This window comes from Sorex fumeus, unplaced genomic scaffold (assembly GCF_029834395.1).
Source record: "Sorex fumeus unplaced genomic scaffold, SorFum_2.1 ptg000044l, whole genome shotgun sequence".
In the NCBI taxonomy this organism is placed as follows: domain Eukaryota; kingdom Metazoa; phylum Chordata; class Mammalia; order Eulipotyphla; family Soricidae; genus Sorex; species Sorex fumeus.
In genome coordinates, this window is record NW_026606101.1 from 52,467,848 (window position 1) to 52,491,982 (window position 24,135).

The following is a 24,135-nucleotide window of genomic DNA, read 5'->3' on the forward strand; positions in this document are numbered from 1 at the left end:
TTCCTTGGTGTGTATATACAATAGAGGGAATAGATAATGTATATTGAGAAAATAAAAAAGGATACTTTCTAGTAGTAAGAAATGCTGGTGGGGGAGGGGGAGAGGGGTATACCCAGTGCTGAATTTGAGCTGAGGCCTGAAAATAAGCCAGCATTGGAAGATCACAGTCAAAGCAACTTTATTCTGTGGCAGGCTTTGTTCTAAGGTGCTGGTCTATAATACTCAACAGAACAGTCCAGATTCAGGCTCTCAGGAAACTGGCATTCTGTGCGAATGTAGGGGATGAGGTAGAAATTAGTCAGGTACAGTAAGGATAAAGGACTCGATAAGGGGGGGGGGGGTTATTAGTTGGTCATGGAAGTGATCTCTGCAGTGGTGTACTTAAGTTTGATAATTGAGTTTTTAAGGAGTTTTTAAGTTGTTAGAATACAAGGGAAGAGATAGAATAAATGCTGTGTACAGAAATGAGCTTGGTGCATTCCAAAAGAGGTAGGAAACCAGTTTTGCTGGAATATGGTAAGGAGTACACTAGATAAATGTATGCATTACACATCTAACTTCATTGCGACAGATAAGGTTTTAAAAGCTAGCATAGTTAGTGTTTGGGGCCAGAGCCATAGTATAGTAGGCAGGGCATTTACCTTGCATGCAGCCCACATGGGGTTCAGTTACAGGCACCCCATATGGGCCTCTGAGCCCACCAGAAGTGATCCCTGAGTGCAGAACCAGGAGTAATCCCTGAACACCTCAGAGTGTGCTCCCCCCCTCAAAAAAAAGTTGGGGGGGCTGGAGAGATAGTACAGCAGGTAGGTCATTTGCCCTGCACATGGCCAGCCTGGGTTCCATCCCTGGCATCCCATATAGTTCTCCAAGCACTGCCTGAAGTAATTCCTGAGTGCAGAGCCAGGAGTAATCCCCGAGCACTGCCAGGTGTGATCCAAAAAAGCAAAGAAGAAAAAGTTGGTGTTTTAATTCTAAGTGCAGGAAAACCCATTCCAGGCTTTTAAGGGAATAGCGTGAGTAGACTTCTATATGGGAGGTGGGCAGAACTAAGACGTTGAAAGTAGAGGCATGGGGGAGGAGGCGTAGCAGTTTAACAGATTGAGCAGAGAGATCAGAAGTATCCTCTTGCCTTAATTATTCACAGCGTGTTTACTATGCATTTGTCAGGTTATCCATACACTCTGCTAACGACTTGCAGATATTTCTCTCATTAAAATTTCACACTGGGCTGGAGCGATAGTCCAGTGGGTAGGGCGTTTGCCTTGCACACGGCCCACCCAGGTTCAATAGCCAGCATCCCATATGGTCGCCTGTGCACCGCCAGGAGTGATTCCTGAGTGCAGAGCCAGGAGTAACCCCTGAGCATAGCTTTTTGGGTGTGACCCAAAAAGCCCCCCACCCCCGATTTTTTTCACATTTCCACAAAATGTTTAAAAGCTTAGGCTGAGACTGGGCTGCGATCTGAATTGCAACCTCTCTGTCTCCAGAAAACAAAAAAATGTTCTATTGGACATGTCCGGAAAGACCGATTAAGAACCTGTTGGACATATCAGGAAAGGCCCAATAAGATCTCGTATGTGATGCGGGAGTCTTGTCAGCAATTTGGAGTAACTGGCCCCGCCCCTGTCACTCAAGCCCCGGTCTCCCGCATCCCGCTCTCAATGAATGAAATTCCGAGATTCGTAGCCCGGATAAAGTCTCTGCCCCGTCATTGGACAGTTTGGAAGAAGAGCCACCTGATTGGTGAAGAGTCCAAGGGGGCGGGCCGGGAAAACTTTGCGACTCTCGGGTGCTTCGGCCGGGCACTCCTTCTCCCCGGCTCCCTTTTACGTAATCTCCTCCGACCCGCGGACGCCGGGGCCGAGAGCGTTCCTGCGGCGGCGCGATGCTCTGACGTGTCCTCTCCGGATTGGTCGCGTGCTGCGGCCGCAGTCCCGCCGCCTCACTGGCCGCCCGCGCCGCCTCGACGGTGAAGTGGACTGCGCTGATTGGCTGCGCCGCGCCGGGCGCTCGTGAGGTCCCGAGCGGCGATTGGCTCCCGGCTCCCGGGGGGCTTCTCTGGCCGGGACTCGGGACTCCCGGGAAGTGGACGGGCCGCGGAGGGGGGCTCGCCAGCCAGCTGTCGCCGCGGCCCGAGCGAGCGAGGGAGCGAGCGACGAGCCCGGCGTGAGGCGGCCTCTCGGGGGCGGGCCAGCCGACGCGGCGGCGGACGCAGGCCGAGCGAGGGGGGCTGGGGCCGGGGGCCGGCGCCGAACCGGTACGGGAACCATGGCCCCGCAGAACCTGGGCACCTTCTGCCTGTTGCTGCTGTACCTCATCGGGGCCGTCCTCGCCGGGTGAGCAGCGGGCGGCCGGTCCGAGCCGTCGGGAGAGGCTGGGGAGGCGACGCGGGACGTTGCCGGGCGGGGGCGACCCACCGGCGGGGCCGGGCAACGGGGTGCACCGGGCCCAGCGGCGTGGGGGGCGCGAGTGACAGGGCCACGGAGCCGGAGGGTGAGGGGAGCTGGACCTGACTACCCCGAGGAGTGGGAGGTGGGTGCAGTGACGTTCCCGCCGTGGGAGCGGCGTCGGGGGCTGCAGAGCCGGGGACGAGGACGATCCGGTCCCCCGCCTGCCAGGCGCCCTGGGGGCGGGGGCTGGACTGACGTTCCAAGTGGGAAGAGCAGGTGCCCGGACCGAGCTGGGACCGGAGGAGATTGGGTCGAATGAGCCCGGGCCGACCCGCTAGAGAACCTTGCAAGTTCGCCGCTTCTTGCGATCCTGGAGCCTCGGTTGTCATCGTGCTTCGCGGCTCCTTAGGTCCATCCTGGGGACTCCTGAGGGTTATTATGAGGGTCAGAGCATCGTAGCCCGTGGACTCCCGTCCCGCACTCGTGAATGGTGTGACCTTGAAGGGGCCACCTCAATCGTCCTGGGTAACTTGATGATAATGCTCCGGCTGGGAGAAGGGGAGTTGGACCACGTGAGCGCCTGGGGAGCCTTTAAGATTCATGATCCTCGAAGTCCAGTAGCCACAGGATGAGATTTGCCAAGTTCACGTTTTGGAACGCAGGGAAGAGTAAAGTCTCAGCTTTTTAACTCTGTGTAGGTTGTGCTAGAGAAAGTGTCACCTTAGTGCAGAGCTTTCAAAAATCCATAATGTCCAAATGCGTTTTCTCTGTTCAATAAATGACTCGTTTTTTCTTTACGAATGATTTTAGGTTTGCCTTTAAAATCACCTCCTAAGCAGTGTTTTATTGGTTTTCCTAAATGCTTTCTGTTTATGGTTTTTACCCTTAAAAAGCATCCTAAGAGGTTTTAAACGAAACATCAAGGTAAATGTTAATACTGCAGCCATAAACTTCAGAAAGGAGGCTCTTGGGAACTCTGGTTGATGCTATTTTTTTGAACTGGGTATGATCCTTGCCTTGACACTTTAATTTCCTCTTTTGCTAGCTTCCCATTTGCCTTTCTTTCAAAGTGCCTCTTTACAGTCAACTTAGATCCAACCGTAGTCCTTGGCCAGTGGATCTCTGCCTAATCTTCCAGCTCATGACATATGCATATTTGCTGCCCTGAGATGTTCAGGTTTGTGCATGTGGGCTTTAGCAAATGTCTATATGATTAAGACTCATCCTACACAAATATACTAGCAATGACTGAAAAATTGATACGTTCTCTTTCTTTTTGCAGAAATACTGTAACTCATTTATCCAATTGTATTCTCTTATCAAAGTTTTTATTTGGCCTTTGGCCTTATAACCTCTGACGTTAACTTTGGTTGCTTCATCTTTTAACATTTGAAGAGTACAACTATTTGAACATATGTATAACATAGGAAAATCAGATTTGGGGGTGTTTATTTGACTTTTGCAAGCGAAGGTAATCTGAAGTCCTAAGTAGAGGAAAGGGGAGAGTTAAATTGTTATTGGATTATTCTTGAAGATAACCTGTCGCCATAAGATAAAATGATTTTCTCAATTAAAGAATGCTGCAGGTGTTTTGAATAATTGTAACCTTGCTCAAAGTACATAATCTCTCATTCTGATGCCTTCAGTATAGATGTATGACTCTAAACATTCCAGTGTGTTCCTTTTTAGTTCTTTGTCATGTGTGTGTATCACATCTTCATTTTTCTAACCTCTTTACTTAGACAAAAATCTCGATGTAACGAAAAAATAAAATAAAGTGTTCTCTCCTATTTTCTCCCCAGGCGAGATTTCTATAAGATCTTGGGTGTGCCTCGCAGTGCCTCTATAAAGGATATTAAAAAGGCCTACAGAAAACTAGCCCTGCAGCTTCATCCTGACAGGAACCCCGATGATCCACAAGCTCAAGAAAAATTTCAAGATCTGGGTGCTGCTTATGAGGTGAGTTGGGAATAAAGTATAAATAAAAGTGCAGATATAGAAACAATCATGTAAAATAGAAATATTTCCTTTTTTGGATTTTTCCCTCCTTGATTTCGGAGCCACATGTGGTGGTGTGCAGGACTTACTCTTATCACTCTGCTCAGGGCATCATATGCAGTGTCAGGGATCGGGCCAGTGGGCCGCATGCAAGGCCTGTACAATCCCTCTTGCCAAATCAGTTTTTTTACTTGCGAGTATAGTTTGAATTTGTGGTCTCTAGTCTAATGATCTGCCTTCATACATATCATCTAATTTAATCTTCACTAGGAAACCATGAAGTATAGTTGATTTGGACTTATTCTTGTTTTCATTTCTCTTTTTTAAATCAATACAGAGGTATTAATTTCTGAGTGAACTGCTCCTTAAAAACTACTATATACAATCTATTTCATCACTAGTTAAAAAATACTAAATTGGCTTTTCATAATTTTTCATATCTATTAACTTTTTTATATATATGGTATTTGCCTTTCCTCTTAAAAAAGAATAATATATCTGTGATCTTATTTTCTTCCAGCTTTATTGAAATAAAATTGACAGATTAAAGTATAATATATTTCAAGTGTACATTGAGATGCTTTGAAATATATTATGGATTCTTTCATTTAGTTCTTTACATGTCCAATATGTAATACCATGTTGTCAATTATAGTCACCATTCTCATTATCTGAAAGGATACAAAATTAATTTAGCCCCAAAAGTCATAGAACTAGAGTTTCTGAATTAAGTTAAAAATCTTATATGGGCTGGAGCGATAGCACAGCAGGTAGGACGTTTGCCTTGCACGTGGCCGACCCGGGTTTGATTCCCAGCATCCCATATGGTCCCCTGAGCACCGCCAGGGGTAATTCCTGAGTGCAGAGCCAGAAGTAACCCCTGTGCATTGCTGGGTGTCACCCAAAAAGAAAAAAAAATCTTATATGGTGATAAGACTAGAAACAAATATGGAAAATATTTCAGTAGTGAAAAGGATGGAAAGGAAAGAAGAGTTCCAAGCTCTCCTAAATTAAGGGTGATGCTGAATGAAAGCTATGATTTATCCCCAGTTAAAATCTAGAACTAATGGGTTCCCCCTTCTTCTTGTGTTGATAATTTCAGGAATCCTAAAGACAGAAATTCCTAATTAGTTCATGAACAATCAAATTATATAACATTTCATTTCTTGTTGATAATTTGCACTGTATTTCCCATGAACAGTCTCGCTCTTTGCTAGGATCCCAACACTCAAAAAGTATTTTCTTGGAAAACTGTTAAGAATTTACTGTGTACTTTACTGGGGGCAATGGGGAACAGTTAGAGGCAACAGTGCACTACCCAGTAAGTAGTGCTGCAGGGCCCCAGCAGGGCCCACTCTTGTCAGGACTATGTTCAGTGATGTTGTGCAGACCCAGAGGCACTGGGAGCCAACCAGAGCTACACCCTTCATTCTCAAGGGGCCACATGGTGCCACAGATGGAACTCACACCTTGAACAGTCTCAAAGTGGGTATTACTGCCCCTTGTGGGGAGCTGAAATGATTTAGGCTACTGTGGCAGACATGATAGTATGCTCAGGTACAGTTGGGGTGCAGTTTCTGTTTGTTTACTTAAAGAAAGGATAAATTTTCCGAGGAATGCCAAGTAAATTATTTTTTTTTTTTGAATAGGGAATGGTACACCAAGGAAGTTTGGAAACCTCCAGGCCTTGTGGGCTATCTCCCAGCCTTATTATGCTTTTTTAAAAATCTACCGTGTTCTTTAGCCATGATCTAGCAGACTGTTTTCATGGGCTGTTCATGAGGTTGCATCTTTGCTTTAAGAAACTGCCTAATTACTGGTTCAAATTTACTTTTTTTCCTTAGTTCTGTTCAGACTTGATTACCTTTGATTCTTAGATAAATTGGTGTTTGCAAATCAGGATTCCAGTAAAGCTGAAGACTTTTTTTCTAAGTACGCATCTGGTTTTTCTGCTGAACTGAGATTAATGATGTGCTACTGGCATTTTGATTAGTTGAGACTCTGTGAGATTGACTGACTAATCAACTGAAAAACCTTAAAAAAAAAATTCCAAAACATGGGCTATAGTTGAATTCCTTAGGTGTGAGAAAAGTAGAGCAGCTGAGAGATAGCAGAGAAGGTAAGGCACTTACCTTGCATGTGACTGACTGACACCGGTTTGAAGCCCTGGCAACACATCTGGTCCTCCAAGCATTGCCAGGGGTCACTCCTGAGCAGAGAGCCAGGAATAGCCTTTGAGCTCCACCTGGTGTGGCCCAACCACCTGAATTTCCCCCAAATACAGTGAGGAAGAAAAGTGAATGGTGATAGGTAATGTTAAGGTTATGAGGGAGAGATTATGCTGTTTTGTAACTGATTTAAAAATAGTCTTGAAGCCTGGGTGATATACCATCAGGTAGAGCATTTGCCCTCAGGAAGCCAATCCAGGTTGGATCCTTGGCCCCTACAGGTGGTTTGCTAGCTCCTCCAGGAGTGATCTCTTGAGTACAGAGCCAAGTGTCAGCACCATCACATATGGCCCCAAAATGCAAAAAATATTTAAAAAAAATAGTCTTTGTTTAGAAGTTTGGAAATAAGTTTTTTTAAACCCAAATGTGACATTCATTTCTTTGCCAAAGTAAGACCAAGGAAAGAGACTAGGACATTTACCAAAATATTCTTCTTAGCTGGCCTGCCATGATAGCTTTACGGAGTCCTCTAGTCACTTCTGAACACATCTATTTATTTGTCTTTGCTCTCAAGAGTACTCACTCTCTTGTACACTCAATTTCTATTTATCCTTCTAAAAATATCACAGTAAATTTTTGCTGTGGCTATTTACACATCATGTGAACACTTAGCCAAATATATGTCCTACTGGAATATACCAATCAGATCTTCTCTTTCTTGCTTTCAGCAAGCCCTATCTACTTCTAAACACTTTCTTGAGCCAACATAAGTGTGTATTCAAAATAACTTAGAGTTGGCTGTTTAAATAGGACATTAGAAGGGTCAAAGAAAGAGCCTGAGCACATAATTATTTTTAAATTATATAGGTCCAGGAGCTGGAGCAATAGCACAGTGGGTAGGGCATTTGCCTTGCACGCAGCCGACCCGGGTTCGATTCCCAGCATCCCATATGGTCCCCTGAGCACTGCCAGAGATAATTCCTGAGTGTAGAGCCAGGAGTAACCCCTGTGAATTGCCGGGTGTGACCCAAAAAGCAAAAATAAATAAATAATACAGGTCCATAATACATATCAAACTGTTCACAACAGAAGGGAAGTTTTTTTATTAGCATAGTGAAGGCAAATTTTGAAAGGTATGGAAGTTTACTTTTGTTTTTGCATTCTTCAGAGGTCTATATGGTGTGGACACAATGAGAGCTGTGTCTGTGTTTATAGTTTTCTGCACCTGTTGAAATTTCAGAAAGTCTTTTCAACTTGTGAAATTGACCTTGAACACACTTCATGGAGCAGTTGTCCTTTTTTACTCTGAAATTTTAATGCAGGATGTTCCAAACAAAAGTATGGCAAATATATATATATTTTTTTTTCCACAAATGGATTTCTTCATTCACCCCAAAATGAAAAAAGAATATGAAACCATAGCTGTATAGAGCTTTTAGAAGGCCTATAATTTAATTCCTATGACTTGCCAATCTCTTAATGAGTTTGTAGGGTGTGGAGAGTATGGTCAGGAAGAAAGATAGGTTTATGGTATGGAAATGGAGGAATGAAAAAAAATTTTTATTGTATTTTTTTATTTTAAATTTTATTTTTGTGAAGTTGTTCACAATTTATTATATTCATCAGTGGCATAAAATATGAGATGTTACACAGTCGTGGAAGTGGCCACGTGCTCCAAGAATTCAAAAAATTTTAAATAGGGTGCTAGAACTAGAGTTAAATTTTTAACTGATGGTAATTTGGGGATCTGGAGGCATCTCTGCAGTGTGTTATTCTCTTCCAAGATTTATTTGTGAGTTTCTGGATCATGACCATGTGCTAATATGATGCCCAGAGGCAGTTTGTGGGTTTGACTGCTGGGGACCCAGAAGTGCAGGGAGATTGGGGGGGGGGTGGCATTCCCTACTCCTTGTGAGCCTGGAGATTTCAGTCACAAGTCCCACATGGATTTTTCAGCAGATTCATGGGATGAAAAAGTTTTAGGAGTGTTCTAATTTGCTGCTTCTGTCACCAGATGACCACCTATCATAGTCAGATCCTTTGATAATATAGCATAATAATGAATAGCATAAGTACTGGAATCTAACTACAAGGGAAATAAGTCTCAGTAATTTATCTCACGTTTTCCTACTACCACCTTCTCCTTCAGAGCCACATTGTTAATCTCAGATAGGATTTTGTTTTGGTCATTTTCGACCATACTCAGCAGTGTTCAGGGCTTATAATTGGCTCTGTCCTCAGGAGTGATTCCTGGTGATGCTCAGAGGACATTTTAGGTACAGAGGAACAAACCAGGGTTGGCTGCATGTAAGGCAAATGCCTTACACGTCTACTATTTCTCTGACCCTCAGAAAAGATTTTTATGTGACTAGGTGACTTGATTGAAAACGTTTTTGGACAATGTGGAAATTACTAATGAAGAGAGCATAGAATAATTTATTTATTAAAACAAGTTTATAAATGTACTTAATGCCATACTTAAGGAAAATTACATTTCTTACTGTAACATAACTTATGGAAGAGCTTTTCCTTCCTTGGTTTTTATCCGCAGGTTCTGTCAGATAGTGAGAAACGGAAACAGTATGACACTTACGGTGAAGAAGGTTTAAAAGATGGTCATCAGAGCTCCCATGGAGACATATTTTCACAGTAAGTAATTTACCCACCTGAAATATATAGAGGAGCTCTCACTGCTTTCTTGTTCAGAAGATTTGATATTGATCAAAAGTGGAAAGTATTCATCTTAATGCTCACAAAGCCCCAGAAAAGACAGGCTCCACTGAGAGGATGACCCCTGTAGCCAATCGTATAAGTCAGATCAGCTCTGACAATTTTGAAGAGGACATATGGAGAAATTCTGTTCAGGCTTAGCTTCTTGCTGTCTTAGAACCTGCAAAATATTTCATGAGCTACTCTTGTAGGCAGAGAGAGAAGTTCCTACTCTGATGTAAGAAATTCCTCTCTCTCTCTCTCTCTCTCTCTCTCTCTCTCTCTCTCTCTCTCTCTCTCTCCCTCCCTCTCCTCCCTCCCCCACTCCAAACACACACACCTGGAAGTTCTCAGGGTTTACTCCTGGCTCTGCACTCAGGGATCATACCTGGCAGGCTTGGGGGACCATATGGGGTGTTGGGGATCGAACCCAGGTTGACCACATGTAAGGCAGGATACATATATACATGTGGATATACATACATACAGTTGGACCTTGAGAACTGCTTCTCTTACATTGTACTCAGAGGAGAGGGATGATTATGCTAATAGGCTTTGGGAGAAAGTTTTAGGGTATACGGTATATATACCATTATCTCCTGCTGTGTGCAGCCTCTAGGGAATGCTGGGTGACTGGAGTAATAAATACTTCTTTCCTTTCTGCTCTTTGAACCCTTCTTTGTTGAGCTTTTGAATTTCCATGTACTCTAATGGTGCCATATACCAGGAACTCATCTGGAGTTTCAAGACAAACACAAGATATTTGAGTATGCCTATAGTATAATAAAAGGATGGCTGAGTTTGTATTTCTATAGGAACAGTTCTTTTGCTTTCTTCAGATTCTCAAAGGTTTTGTGAAATCTCCACAAGAGTAAGAGTCACTGTGGGATATGTAACTACCATAGTCATTGTTAAAGAGACCAGTTTAAATTTTTAGAACTTTTGAAGATGTGTGAATACATAGGATCGGGATATTCTTTTCTTTTTTCATGTTGATTTTAACTGTTTTAGCCCAATGTGGAAGGGTGTTTTTCCTTCCCTTAGCTATTAAAAGTGTTACCAAGGGATGCAGAAAGAGAACAAGTTTCTATTCCCCTCACCGTCTCTGCTCAATCCTTCCTCTAGGTTTTTTATTTAAGGTTTTGAAAATTCCATAGAATTGTTTTTTGGGGGGATAAATTATGTAGTTGCCATCATTACTATGCTAATAGCTGATGCTTCCTAACACCAAAAATTAATATTAGAATGCCTGCACAGTTAAGCCACTGTTTGTATTCATCCTGAAGTTTTGTTTGTTACTTAAAAAAAAACTCACTTTGATCAAGTGGATATGCTAATACTTTCTGTTCTCTAAGGTCTAGAGGTTTCACCAAGGGTGAAACTTTTTAGCATGTTTATGACCCAAGATTTTTATACAGAGCAGTAGCTACTTTTATCAAATATAATGTCTAATAAGGATTTAAAGTGAATACAGTACACAAAGTTACCATGTGTTTTATTGACTGTACCCTTTCTCAGGATCATACCCAAATACTTCTTGATATTGACATAAATTATAGTTTCAGTGGTTGAACCTGTGTTTGAACTATGTGTCTGGACCATACTATATTAAAAAGTAAAAAAAAAAAAATTTTGGTGGTAAGGACAAAATTGAAAATTTTATAAGATGTATGATTCCAGTGTATAAAAAAAAAGTCTTAGTTTTGTACGACGTGTAGATAAAGCCCTGGTTTTTCAGTATAAAGAAAACTAAATTTTAAGCCATGAATTCTGGTATTTGTTCCTGATAATTTTAAACTTTACCTACAGCTTCTTTGGAGATTTTGGTTTCATGTTTGGAGGAAACCCTCGTCAACAAGACAGAAATATACCAAGAGGAAGTGATATTATTGTAGATCTAGAAGTCACTTTGGAAGAAGTATATGCAGGAAATTTTGTGGAAGTAAGTCCAACAATAAAGCTATGCATATTCTGAATTGTTTTATTCCTTTTCACATGTTCTTCTGCATGTAAGGCAGATGCCCTACCCGCTGTGCTATCACTCCAGCCCCTCTTTTAACTTCTTTCTGGGTACTTTCTCTGTCTTTGAAGGGAGAATATCAGATGTACAGAGTTGAGTTAGTCATAATCCTTTGTTCATGTTAGAGTTACTGTTTCAGGAATTCATCATGCAGCTCAAGAGTTGAAAACAACAGTATCACAAATTTCATCTATCTATAAACTTCCCCCACCCGTTTCACTGACTCCCTTTCAGAAGTAACTTTATCTTTAATTTCCTCTTTATTGTTCCTTTGCATTCTTGTTTACTACATATAGGAAAATGATTAAAATAGGTTGTTTCATTCATTATCTTCTGGGACTAACTTTTTTTTTTTTTTTTTTTTTGCTTTTTGGGTCACACCCGGTGATGCTCAGGGGTTACTCCTGGCTCTGCACTCAGGACTTACTCCTGACAGTGCTCGGGACCATATGGAATGCTGAGAATCGAGCCCGGGTTGGCTGTGTGCAAGGCAAACGCCCTACCCTCTGTACTATCGCTCCAGACCCTGGGACTTACTTTTTTTCACCCACTATTATGTTACCAAGAGTCATAATATTTTTGCTGATAGCTATAATTTTTTTTTAAATTTTTATTAGTGAGATACCATGAGGTACAGTTGTAGACTTACAAATTTTTGTGCTTGAGTTTCAATTAGACAATGATCAGTACCCATCCCTCCACTGTTGCCCATTTCCCACCACCACTGATCCCAGTATCCCGCCCCCTCCCGCCCCCCCATCCCACCCTGCCTCTGTGGCAGGGCATACCCTTTTGTTCTCTCTCTCCTTTTGAGTGTTGTGGTTTGCAAAAGAAGCACTGAGTGGAAATCATGTTTGGTCTATAGTCTACTTTCAGAATGCATCTCCCATCCTGGGAGGATCCTCCCAACACCCTTAATTTGGTGCTACCTTCTCTATCTGAGCTCCTTTTTCCCCTAGCATGTGTAGCTGGCCTCCAAGCCATGGAGCAGAATTCCTGGTACTAATCTTGGCCATTCTTGGGTGTTAGTCTCCTATTTTGTTAACTTTATGTTCCCCAGATGAATGCAGTCTTTCTATGTCTATCCCTCTCTTTCTGATTCATTTCGCTTAACATGGTACTTTCCATGTAGTACCACTTGTATGTAAATTTCATGACTTCGTCTTTTCTAACAATAGCTATAATTTTGATGACTAAAATTGTCATTACCATGTTACCATCATCATGTTTCAATAGACTTGAAAGTCATTTCCAGTGTTTTTTCAATTCCAAACTTCACTTTGTATGAGCGTTCTTCTTCCTTTGTGGAAGAAAGAGTGGGCTTAGGTCCATAGCTGGTGATGCTTGGAGGTTTCTTCCAGAAGTGCTGGGAAACTGTACCATCCTGGGGATTGAACTGGGATTGGCCACACTCAGGGCAGCCTTCGTTAGCTCCCCTGTGCTAGCTCTCTAGCCCTGTGTGAACATTCTTGTGTGTATATCCAAGTGCCTGTGTGCAAGAATTTCTCTTGAGTGACTGTATGCAAGACTAGCAATAATGGGTAATGTGAACTATTGTTAATTTATACAATTTAAAATACATGGTTGTTTCTCGATCGGTACCAATGCTTCCACCAGCAAGTTATAAGAGAGTCAGTAGAGCTGCCACTTCCCTAATACTTGTAATTATTACATGTCTCAATGCTTGCCCATTTAAGGAATATAAAATGATACCTCATTATAGTAATAATTAATGTTTTCTTAATTAATAAATAGAATATGTAGGGCCAGAGCAATAGGTATAGCAGGTAGATGCTTGACTTGAACATGGCTGACCTGGGTTCAGTCCCCAGCATCCCATATGGCTACCCACCAGCAGTGATCCCTGAGCACAGCCAGGAGTAAGCCCTGAGCACCATGGAATGTGGTCCAACCCCACCCCATCCCTCCATCCCCCCCAAAAATAGAATATGTACTTAGAATATGTATCTTTATATGTGTGTTGGATATACTTTTTTTTGTCTTGTACAATATGTACCTGTTTTTGGCCATTTTTCATTTGTTCTTATTGATTTCTCAGAAAAGTATTTTTATTATTAATCTTTTGTTATATATGATATAAATTATATTCCCATCAGTTTATAACTTGTTTTCTTATCATACTGAAGATTTATTTAAATGAACAGGAATGATAATGTGGTCAAATTTATTAGGCTTTTATTTATTTATTTATTTTGCTTTTTTGGGGTCACACCTGGCGATGCACAGGGGTTACTCCTGGCTCTGTACTCAGGAATCACTCCTGGCGATGCTCAGGGGACCATATGGGATGCTGGGAATCTAACCCAGGTCGGCCGCGTGCAAGGCAAACACCCTACCCACTATGCTATTGCTCCAGCCCCTAGTCTTTTATTGTTAGTGTTTGAGTCAAGTTTTAAAAATTCTTCTTTTTCCTCAAATCAGAAAGCATTGCACCTATATATATATTTTTTGCTTGTTTAATTATTATTATTTATTTATTTTTATTAGGAATCACCCTGAGGTACAGTTACATACTTACAGACTTTCATGCTTGCGTTTCAGTCATACAATGATCGAGTACCCATCCCTCCACCAGTGTCAATTCTCCACCACCAGTGATCCCAGTATCCCACCCCCACTCCACCCCCCCCACCCCACCCTGCCTCTGGGACAGGGCATTCCCTTTAGTTCTCTCTTTCCTTGGGTGTCATAGTTTGCAATGGAGGTATTGAGTGGTCATTGTGTTCAGTCAATAGTCTACACATCTAGAGCACGCATCTATAGCACTACGATCTATAGTACGCATCTCCCAACCCTAGCGGGTCCTCCAAACACCCTTTACTTGGCGTTCCCTTCTCTATCTGAGCTGCCTTTTCCCCCAGCATTTGAGGCCAGCTTCCAAGCCCTGGAGTAAACCTCCTGGTCCTTATCTCTACTATTCTTGGGTGTTAGACTCCCGTTCTGTTACTTTATTTACCACAGTTGATGCACCTATATTTTTTACTAAAATTTAAGGATCTTTTAATTTGAGGGTATTCATCTTGTTTCGTTTTTGAAATTTATTGCTGTTATTTTTAAACGTGTTTCTCTTCATTGGGCCTTCTACTTCTGTCTGCTTTTACCTTTCTTTTAAATATTAAAAATCAGGGGTTGGGGAGTGATGGGAGGGAACCTGGGGACACTGGTGCTGGGAAATGTACACTGGTGCAGGATGGGTGCAGGAATGGGTGCAGGAATACTGTCTGACTGAAATCCAATCACAAACAGCTTTGTAAGGGCCTATCTCACAGTGATTCAATAAAAAAGTTAAAAAAATAAATATTTAAAAACCAGGCTATTGTTGTTATTGGGCCACACCAATGGTATCAGGGCTTACTCCTGGCTCTGTGCTCAGAGATCACTCTTGGTGGTGTCAGGGATCGAATTCAGAGCAACCACATGCAGACAAGCACCTTTTACATTACGCTTTCTGGCCCTGAAAAACAAAATTCTTTGTCTTTCCTATTCTTTCACTGCTTCTTTTTAGGAGTCGCTGCATTCTTCCTCCAGCTCAGTCCTCTGTCTCCAGCTCTGGCCACACTAATAATATGGCAGCAGATGTATTTTATTTCAGCTCATATTTATACATAGCATTTCTGCTCAAGTGTTATATTCTTTAATTATTATTTGCTCATAAAGCTTTTACTTGAAATAACAAACATGTAATGTTAAAAGTAAGTTAACAACCTACCATACCATATTTTGTTCGAAATATTTCAGAACATCATTCATCTTTTGTTGCTTCATTTTACTATCTGGCTCAGTTGTGTATTATTTATTTTTTTGTTTGTTTTTGGGTCACACCCGGCAATGCACAGGGGTTGCTCCTGGCTCATTCACTCAGGGGGGACTATATGGGATGGTGGGAATCGAACCCGGGTCATCTGCATGCAAGGCAAATACCCTACCTGCTGTACTATCGCTTCAACCCCTGTGTATTATTTCTTATTTCATTTCACTAATGTCTTTCCTTTTTAACTATTACCATGTTGTTTCAGATTTTATCTGTCCTCTGTTATATTTGCTTAAAATAAAATTATTGCAGTTTGTGGTCATTGGGTCTGAGAATTGGATTCTTCAGGGCTGTAGCTATTTTGATTTTGAAGTCTGCATTCCCATGTGTGTTGGCCACTCTCTTTCTCTCATAAGATTTATTAAACTGATGTAGTGGTTAATTCGGAGCACTTGCTTTCATGAAGTATCTGAGGGCAGGTTGGGAGGGGTGTCTATTGTTTTCTGGGGAAAAGGATTAGTTAGGAGAGGGGTAGGAGCAGAACTTTGCCTTTTCCTAATCCCTCACCTCCTTGTTACCCTAACTATAGCCCCCACGGTTCAAAATAGCCTTCTATCCCTGGAGTTCTCCTATAAATTTTGTGTTGTAACTATTGCCCTGGATGCCATGTTTTCTTGGAGTTTTTCCAGGATTCTGGAGGAGGTAGCCAGTGCTGTGCATATGTGTCATTTTGACGAGAAGTGTTTTCACAGCGTGGCTGTTGAATAGTTGGAAGGAGGGCACTGTCTATTCCAGGAGATGCAGCTGACTTATAATACTGTTGTTCAGAATGGCAGAAAAGGGTATTAAAGATATTTGGACCTTCTTCCATCTCTTCCTGTCATGAGTTGTTCAAGTGAGACAAAAGAGGTTAGACAGACAAATTACCGTCTTCCATTTCTTCCCAAAATACCTATTAGAGATTGTTCAGATGAAACAGAAAAGGTGAGCCAAATTAACTCTGTTCCCTTCTAGACCTCTTTCCTTCGGTCATTTTTTTTTTTTTGTATTCCTGAATAAATTCTTGTTGAACCTACTTATTGTAAAAGGCATAATGACCTTGCTACTTAAATAACCCATGACAAATTCATTTAAGAAAAATTTTCCTTGAGAGGGCATGGTGATTAGAAACACGGGCTTTTGGTGCTTGATTTCCTGGTTTCGGATCCTGGCTCTGCTGTGTAAGGTTGGTTATGTTTCCGAAGCCTTCTATGCTTCGATTGCCTTCTTCTGTGAAATGGAGTTAAGAAAAGTACCTGCCTCACAGGGTGGAAGGATTTGATAGGCCATGTGTGTGAAAGTGACTCAAGCATTGCTGACAATGTAGTACCTGCCATCGTGTGCTCTCGTTACTGCCATTGTTCTGTGGAACTGGCTTTCCATGTTGTCCAGTCACTTATGTCATCCTGCTACATGGGCATGTGTCTTGCAATTAGACATCTACTAATTCGACAGGCAGAAACAAATATCCCCTTCTTCGTGTGTTTTAATGTCCACGTACACAGAGGGGGCAGAGTGACTATAGTCAGGTGCAAAGAAATGCTTACTTATGTTGAAAGTCTCTGAATTAAGATTAGCACTGGGAAACAGTCATAGGTTCTGTGGCCTGAAACAAGGAGGCATTTTCATGAGTTTAATCAGAGCTAAGCCTCTGATAGTAGTTTATGAAGGCTGTGGTTGTTCTTTAGACAACGGTGTTTGCTTCACACAGCTCGGATTTCCTACAAGACAGTAATGCTGTGAACTACTTTAACTCAGTAGTGAGTTCTGGCTAAGAAATGGTGAGTATCAGACACAGTATTTTTCAGTTCTCTTCTTTCAAACTCCCTTCTCTTTTCTCCAGCTTTGGAAATCGGGTCATTGAAATATCTGTTTCCCGCATTCCCAGCTGAGAGCAGATTGGTAACTTCTCCAAGTGTTCTGTTGATTTTCGGTCTCTCCGAGCTGGCCAGAAATCCCTGGCACTCTCACAGACTGGGGCATGTGGAGCCTGTTTGACCGGCACAAGGAGCTGACATTATTTGTGCCTTTTTTAGGTAGTTAGAAACAAACCTGTGGCAAGGCAGGCTCCTGGCAAACGAAAATGCAACTGTCGTCAAGAGATGCGAACGACCCAGCTGGGCCCAGGGCGTTTCCAGATGACCCAAGAGGTGGTGTGTGATGAGTGTCCTAATGTCAAGTAAGTGCAAGCATCTTCGTTCTATCAGCGACACTGCCCTTTTCATGTGTCGAATAAAATGCTAATGCCCCTGCCTGGATGATGATAAAACCAAGAAATGGAGGTTTCATTTTTATTTCTAAAAGCTTGTCTTCTAAATATTTCCTTTTATGTTTCTTAACTTAGTAAGAATTGCCCTTTATTTCTGAGTATACATGACAGATGTTAATCTTTCATTTTTTTCTTACTTGGAATACTAGAACAATCTTATAAATCCAGGTAACATTTCAGATTAGAGAATTACCATTTGTTGATTGTTAGCAACACAACTATCAAGTTAGTTCTAGGATTAGGAACAGAATCAGGTAGGATAACCTTTCCTTCTGGGTTATGATAATGTGGTCTTGCCTTCCAGCTACAAATGATTGCTTAGTGCATATATGACTGGTTGTATCTGTTTCTGTCATTCACTTTATAGTAATCAGTCTGATGCAGGTAGCAGATACACAGTTATTAGTAACTTGCCTGGCCCTTGGTGTGTAGAAGATGCAAACGGGATATCCGATATCTCCAGAGGCAGGATTGTCCCAAGAAAAAACTGGTCAAATTGGTAAAACTGGAATGATTTGTTTGGGGTTTGGTTGGTTTATATTTTCACTTTTTTTTTTTAATATTCTCTTTGTCTCAGATTAGTGAATGAAGAACGAACACTGGAGGTAGAAATAGAACCTGGGGTGAGAGATGGCATGGAATACCCCTTTATTGGAGAAGGTGAAATAGTGATATTTATGCTTTATTATCACAACTTTCTGTTCTCTCTTGCTTGTCAGTACCACCTGTTAGCTATTTTAATGGCCTCAGAGTTTATGCATATATAATTTCTAATAATCTTCCATTAGGTCTAGAGTGCAGGAAAGTTTTTGTGGTCATCAAGTTAGTAATCTTAGCACACTGACAGCCAGCACTGCAATTTGTGTTAATTAAGCTACATCCAAGTGTGAGCTACTAGTGGTAAGTGCCAGCACCAATCTGTTAAGCAGTAGCATTACTGCTTATCCTTGGATTATCATGGCCAGTAATTACTCTCAGGTAGCCTAAGTCAACCCAAAATTTAGGGTGTCCATGGGCCAGGGAGGTGACTCCAAGGACAGAAGTACATGCTTTGCATAAGGGAGCTGGGGCCCCACATGGTCCCCTGAGCACCACCAAGATGTACCCCCTTCACCCCAAAAAGAGGGGAGAAAATTAGGGTGTGTGGCCTGATTGTATTTTAACAGCAGTTTTAGCACTAAGCACCATGGTGGCCCTGGTATTCCTGAAGTTCTGCCCATGTTCAATCACTGAGCCCCTCAGCACCTCTGGATGTACCCTCTCTTAAGGAGACTAGTATAGGATTTAAGGCACTTGCCTGGCATCCTGCTGACCCTGATTGGGTCCCCCACAACATAAGGTTCCCTAAGCACCACCAGAGGTCGCTCCTGAGCATAGAGCCAGGAATAGTCCCTGGTATAGCCCCCAAAATAAGTTAATTTTAAATAAACAAAATTTATTTCATGTGCCTAGTAGACTTTTTTAGTGTTGCACTAAATTTGTTGTGAATCACAATGGACTATAATCTCTTTGGACCAGGTGAGCCTCACGTGGATGGGGAACCAGGAGACTTACGGTTCCGAATCAAAGTTGTCAAGTAAGTCATCTAATTCCAGGGCGCATTTATAGCTCCACTTTCTAGATAAATTATATTAAGGAAATACGGGGAACAATCAGAGCTCTTACAAGAATTTTCTGTCTCATGCTATTCCCCTAAATGGTTATGGATAACTCTACAGCAAGACTTAAACTGAAGGATCGATCCTAGTTCTCTCTTAAGGTCATGGTGTGCAAATCGAAAAGCTGTTGAAAGGAGAGGCAGGGACAATAGCTCAAAGGGCTGTGGCATGCCTGAGGCAAGGCTAGGCCCTGAGTTGAGTCCCAGGCAGCATGTGCCTCCCTCTTCCCCACCAGCACCAACTGGGCTTGAGTGGCACCAAATCACTAGGACCGAGCACTGATCCCACAGCCAGCTGCTGGGATTGGCCCTCAGACCCGCTGAGCACAGTTTGGGAGGCCCCATGGCAGGGGAGCCAAAAAAACTGAGAGAAGGTACAAATGAATGAGTAAGACAAGTGAGGCCTTATCAAAGAAAGGCATGCAGGAGATGTGAGACTGCAGCTGCAGAAATGCGGTTTCATGGGGCTGGAGCTATAGTATGGTAGGGGGAGGGCGCTTACCTAGCGTGTGGCCTACCTGGGTTCAATCCCCAGCATCCTGTATGTTTCCTTGAGACCACCAGGAGGAATTCCTGAGTGTAGAGCCAGGAGTAAGCCCTGAGCATCGCTGCTAGGTGTGATACCCCCTACCCCCCAAAAAAGAAAAATAATAAACTAAGAAAGAAAAAACATGTGGTTCCATGTAAGACCTCACACAGGCAGGCCCTCTTATCCCATAACCTGCAGCTTCTCTGCAATGAAGGCATTTTTTTCTATTGCCTTCTCTTAAGTGTGAGGTGCCCTTTTATAAGAATTTTACCTGGTAACGGAAACTGAGACCTGATACTTCCTAAGCGTATCATTGAAGGGGGGTGGTGGGGAGAAGCCCTGGGACATAGTGGAGGGAAGCCGACCTTCTGGGGGAGGTTGTGGTGTTGGAATGTTTTATTTACGAAACCCTACTGGTATCTAAAATAAAATTACCAAAAAGGAAAAGGAGAATTTTGCCTGGGAGTCACACTTTCTGTTTTTTGTTTGTTTGTTTGTTTGTTTGTTTTTCTTGGAAAGCAGAGATCCCTCTACTTCTTGGGATTCTTTGAAAGTTTCTTCCTTACTCTGGGAAAGTGGGTCCCCAGTGCCTCGGGCTCCCGCCTCCCAGCTCTCTTTCATTGAAGCCACCTTTTCCTCAGCTTTCCATACCCACCTTGTCTTCCTCAACACCTCAACAGAGAAACTTAACATGAATGCAGGAGTCATTCTCTGTAAATATGACATCTTCTCAAGTCCTTGTTATTTTGTCTTTGACAGAATTCTCTGTCGGCTGATCCCATCCTTCCCTGCACGCATCTTATCTGCCTCTTTATAGCCAACAGGACCTCCCGAGCCCAGCTCAGGAAACTTCCCCAAACCTGTTCCTCAACCCTCAGTGCCAGAATATTTTTTTTCGTTTGCCTAATACTTGCAGTTTTATTTCTGATTGTCAGCCCCTTAAGAAGAGGTTTCAGTAAATTTCATGCAATTTTATAGTCTTTATTCAGTGGAGTGGCTAGCAAGTAAGCATGTATGGTTTGTGTGGTATATATCCTCTCCTAAGATTTTTGTGACTTATGCCGTATTAAGCACTACCAGGTCCCTGCGGGAATCCCCAAACACAACTGGTTTCCCAGCACCACAGGGTCTAAAAACAGCTCATTCTCAGGCTTGAGCACCCAGCTCAGTTGGCCAAGTGTCTCAGGAGGTGACCCCTGGGCAATTCTAGGGCTAGAATTGCTTAAAAGGGAACTGAAAAGAAGAACTTCCAAAGAAACAAGCCAATGATTTTCATGCCCTGTTATGTTTCTCAGACATCCGATATTTGAAAGGAGAGGAGATGACTTATACACGAATGTGACCATCTCCCTGGTTGAGTCTCTGGTGGGATTTGACATGGAGATCGCACACTTGGATGGTCACAAGGTAAGCAAACCCGCTTCCTTCCTTCTGCCCTTGAAAGCCCTCCTGTCTGCGGTTTTGTGATTGTGTCACCATTGTCTGTGGAGGCTCCTCTCCCAGTCTTTGTTCTCTCACTCACTCCACTGCAGCAACATTGCCTCACACCTTTCAGCTGCCCAGGACTGGTTGTCTGGGTTAGGCAGTTTTGTTCGTAATGGTTGCCAGTGTGGTTTTTCCTTTGAAAACTGTTTCTTGAGCTCACGGTGTTCTGGTGATGGTTCCCTTGCCCCTTCATCTTGGCTTCTTCACTCAGCTGTGATATGAACTGTGGGCAGCACTTCACTCAAAGCTCTGGTTTGAAAGTACCAGTCCTGCTCCAGTCCATTCCCTTTTCCTTCCCAGGTGCATATTTCCCGAGATAAGATCACTAAACCAGGAGCTAAGCTATGGAAGAAAGGGGAAGGACTCCCCAGTTTTGACAACAACAACATCAAGGGCTCTTTGATCATCACTTTTGATGTGGATTTTCCAAAAGAACAGTTAACAGAGGAAGCCAGAGAAGGTAAGTATGCATGTGTGTGTGTGTGTGTGTGTGTGTGTGTGTGTGTGTGTGCGCGCGCGCGCGCACGCGCGCACTGAATAGTGTATGAAAAAGGTGCAGTTAAAAGAGGATAGGCTATATAAACCCCTGCAGTGACATCCAGTGTGTCCCACTAACACCAGTGAACATAGAACAAGCTGTGAACTCACCATTCTCTGTAAAGGCATTTTAAGTCCCTGTGTCACCATGTCACAAGGATGGTGTAAGATGGTGTGAGCTGGACTCTGAAACTCAGGGAGTGGTAGGTTTTCTGGTTGTGTTTTCTGTGAAAACAGAATCACTTTAATTAGCTGGTCTGAACTGTAAAAAAGAGAAACTAATGTGAGGCTTAGGCATGAGGTCTGGATGTCTGAGAAGCAGACCCAGTTACTGGGCCCTAAGTGAAAAAGAGTGTGGGAGCAGAGGTCAGAGCTGAGGACACAACCAAAAGAAGGAAAGGCATATGGAGAGCCTTCTTTCTATTTTGGGCACCTCTTCTCATGACTCCTGTGTTAGGCTTTTGTGGGCTGGTGTGGGCTGTATGTGCCTAAGAGACAGAAAAGGATCCCCATGAATGTGCATGTCTTGGGTAGCCGCCTAAGAAGAAATGGAAATTGATAGCTGTTTCTTTCTAGTTCAGAGATGTCAAAAGGCCATATGGAGCTTCCCCGTGAAATTAGCTCTTTATTATCGTTTTGATTTTCACTTTTTTGGATTTTGGTCCACACCGGGCTTTGTTTGGGGCTTACTCCTGATTCTGTGCCCAAGGAATCGCTCCTGGTGGTGCTCAGGGAAACCATATGTGGTGTCAGAGACAAACCTTGGTCGGTCCTTTGCAGGGCAAGCACTACTGTTCTGTCTTTCCAGCTTCCAAATCAGCTCTTTAAACTAGAACGTATGGTTTTTGTTTGTTAATATAGTCTTGTTCATTCTTTCCTCAGGTATCAAACAGCTACTGAAACAAGGATCAGTGCAGAAGGTATACAATGGACTGCAAGGATACTAAGTGAATAAAATTGGACTTTGTTTAAAATAAGTGAATCAGTGATATTTATTATCTGCAGGGGGTTATGTTTTGTTGGTGTGTTTTTATTTTCAATATTCAAGTTTGGCTTACATTTTTTCTTCCAACGATCATCATGAAGTGAATAAGAGGGCCTAAGAATTTGTCCATTTGAATTCAGAAAAGAATGACCAGCAAAAGGCTCAATAATACCTCTCCCTTTGGGGATTTAATGTCTGGTGCTGCCACCTGAGTTTCCAGAATTAAAGAAGCAAGAGGACTTCAGGAGCTAAAGGAACACAACAAAAAAAAAAGGGTTGGAGTTCATTGTTAGCTATTTCACTAAAATGCCAACTGGATAAGCCTGTTTTAAATACATTTTATTGTTATTTTTTTCCTTGACTCCTGTTTCTTGTTGATTTAGCTATTCTGTTGTCTCCTCCATCTCCATATTGGTCACTTTCCCTTTGTTTGGTTTCCCTCCTTAGTGCTTATACATTAGTTTGGTTGTCTCCCATCAAACAAGGTGGATTCACAGTCCTGCAAAGAACTGATGCAGACCATTCCCCACAGCTAATTAAACATATACATCATCTTCTAGGAAGGAGCTTGAAGGAACTGGTTATATTAGGGTGGGGGTAGTTGAATTCAGGGTACACAAAGCTCTATTGTCCTCTAATTTGGAAATAGTGGGGCTTGCTCTGGTACTTTACTCTTTAGAAAGTACTTTGTTCCTACCTAATCTCAATTTGCCTCATGATTAAAAACCTCTAGCTTGTGTTCAAAGCTAAGATTTCCATCGACTCTAGAAAATGAATTTAAAGCAGAGTTGCAAATTGCATTTGTCTCTGCCACTGTCACCTAGATGCTATGTGACTTGAAAAGATTGGGCTTTTGACTGGTTAACTCTTCCACTTTGTTTTACAGTCACACCACACCCCACTTTTCATATACTTTCAGACTTCTCGCTTCAGCTAGTGATGCTCAGTGATGTTGAACAGTTTCTTACGCAATGTCTGTGGAGTTGCCTTCCAGTCATCATTGTAGTTCTAGCAACATTCCCACACTTGACTATTCTGGGGCCAGCTCTACTATTTACCTTTGTCATTGCATTTTTTGTTAGCCTTGAGTAGTCCAACCATGTTTACTTGCGAAGGTAAAGAACAAAATGCAACCTATTCAAAATGCTAAACTCTTAGAAATCAAATGAAACAACATACTCATATATATGTTTTGTGAATCTTTTATACATTTTATATTATGTACTGAGTTGTCCTAATTGGACAATTAGAGTAATAGATATCAGAAGTCTGCTATATTTCCCCTACAACCTCCCCCCCGCCCCCAGCTCTCTTTAGCCTCATTTTACTCCCCTTTGTTCATACTCAAATTATAAAAGTGTGAGTTCCACCACTATGAGTTGCTAGGGTGACAGCCCTATCTCTGAATTCTTTCTGGGAGTGCCAAAGGCTGATTTACAGTTTAAGAGTTTGCTCCCCGCAGCCTTTTAAACTGCTCTACAATCTTAACTCACAACTGTGAATCATTATTTGCATTTACTCATTCTCCCTGTATCCAAGAATTTTGCAGATCATTCACATTCTAAAAGCCATTA

At 42.4% G+C, this 24,135-nt stretch overlaps 1 protein-coding gene across 1 annotated transcript; it reads left to right on the forward strand.

Moving 5' to 3' along the window:
* The first annotated feature begins 2,107 nt into the window (after nt 1-2,107).
* Nucleotides 2,108-22,922, forward strand: DNAJB11 (DnaJ heat shock protein family (Hsp40) member B11). Its single transcript, XM_056121447.1, has 10 exons — nt 2,108-2,339; nt 4,196-4,352; nt 9,111-9,208; nt 11,078-11,210; nt 17,136-17,278; nt 17,946-18,028; nt 18,887-18,944; nt 20,850-20,961; nt 21,340-21,499; nt 22,459-22,922. Exons 1-10 carry the CDS (start codon nt 2,272-2,274, stop codon nt 22,521-22,523), a joined length of 1,077 nt encoding a protein of 358 aa, XP_055977422.1. The 5' UTR covers nt 2,108-2,271; the 3' UTR covers nt 22,524-22,922.
* Nucleotides 22,923-24,135: the final 1,213 nt, after the last annotated feature.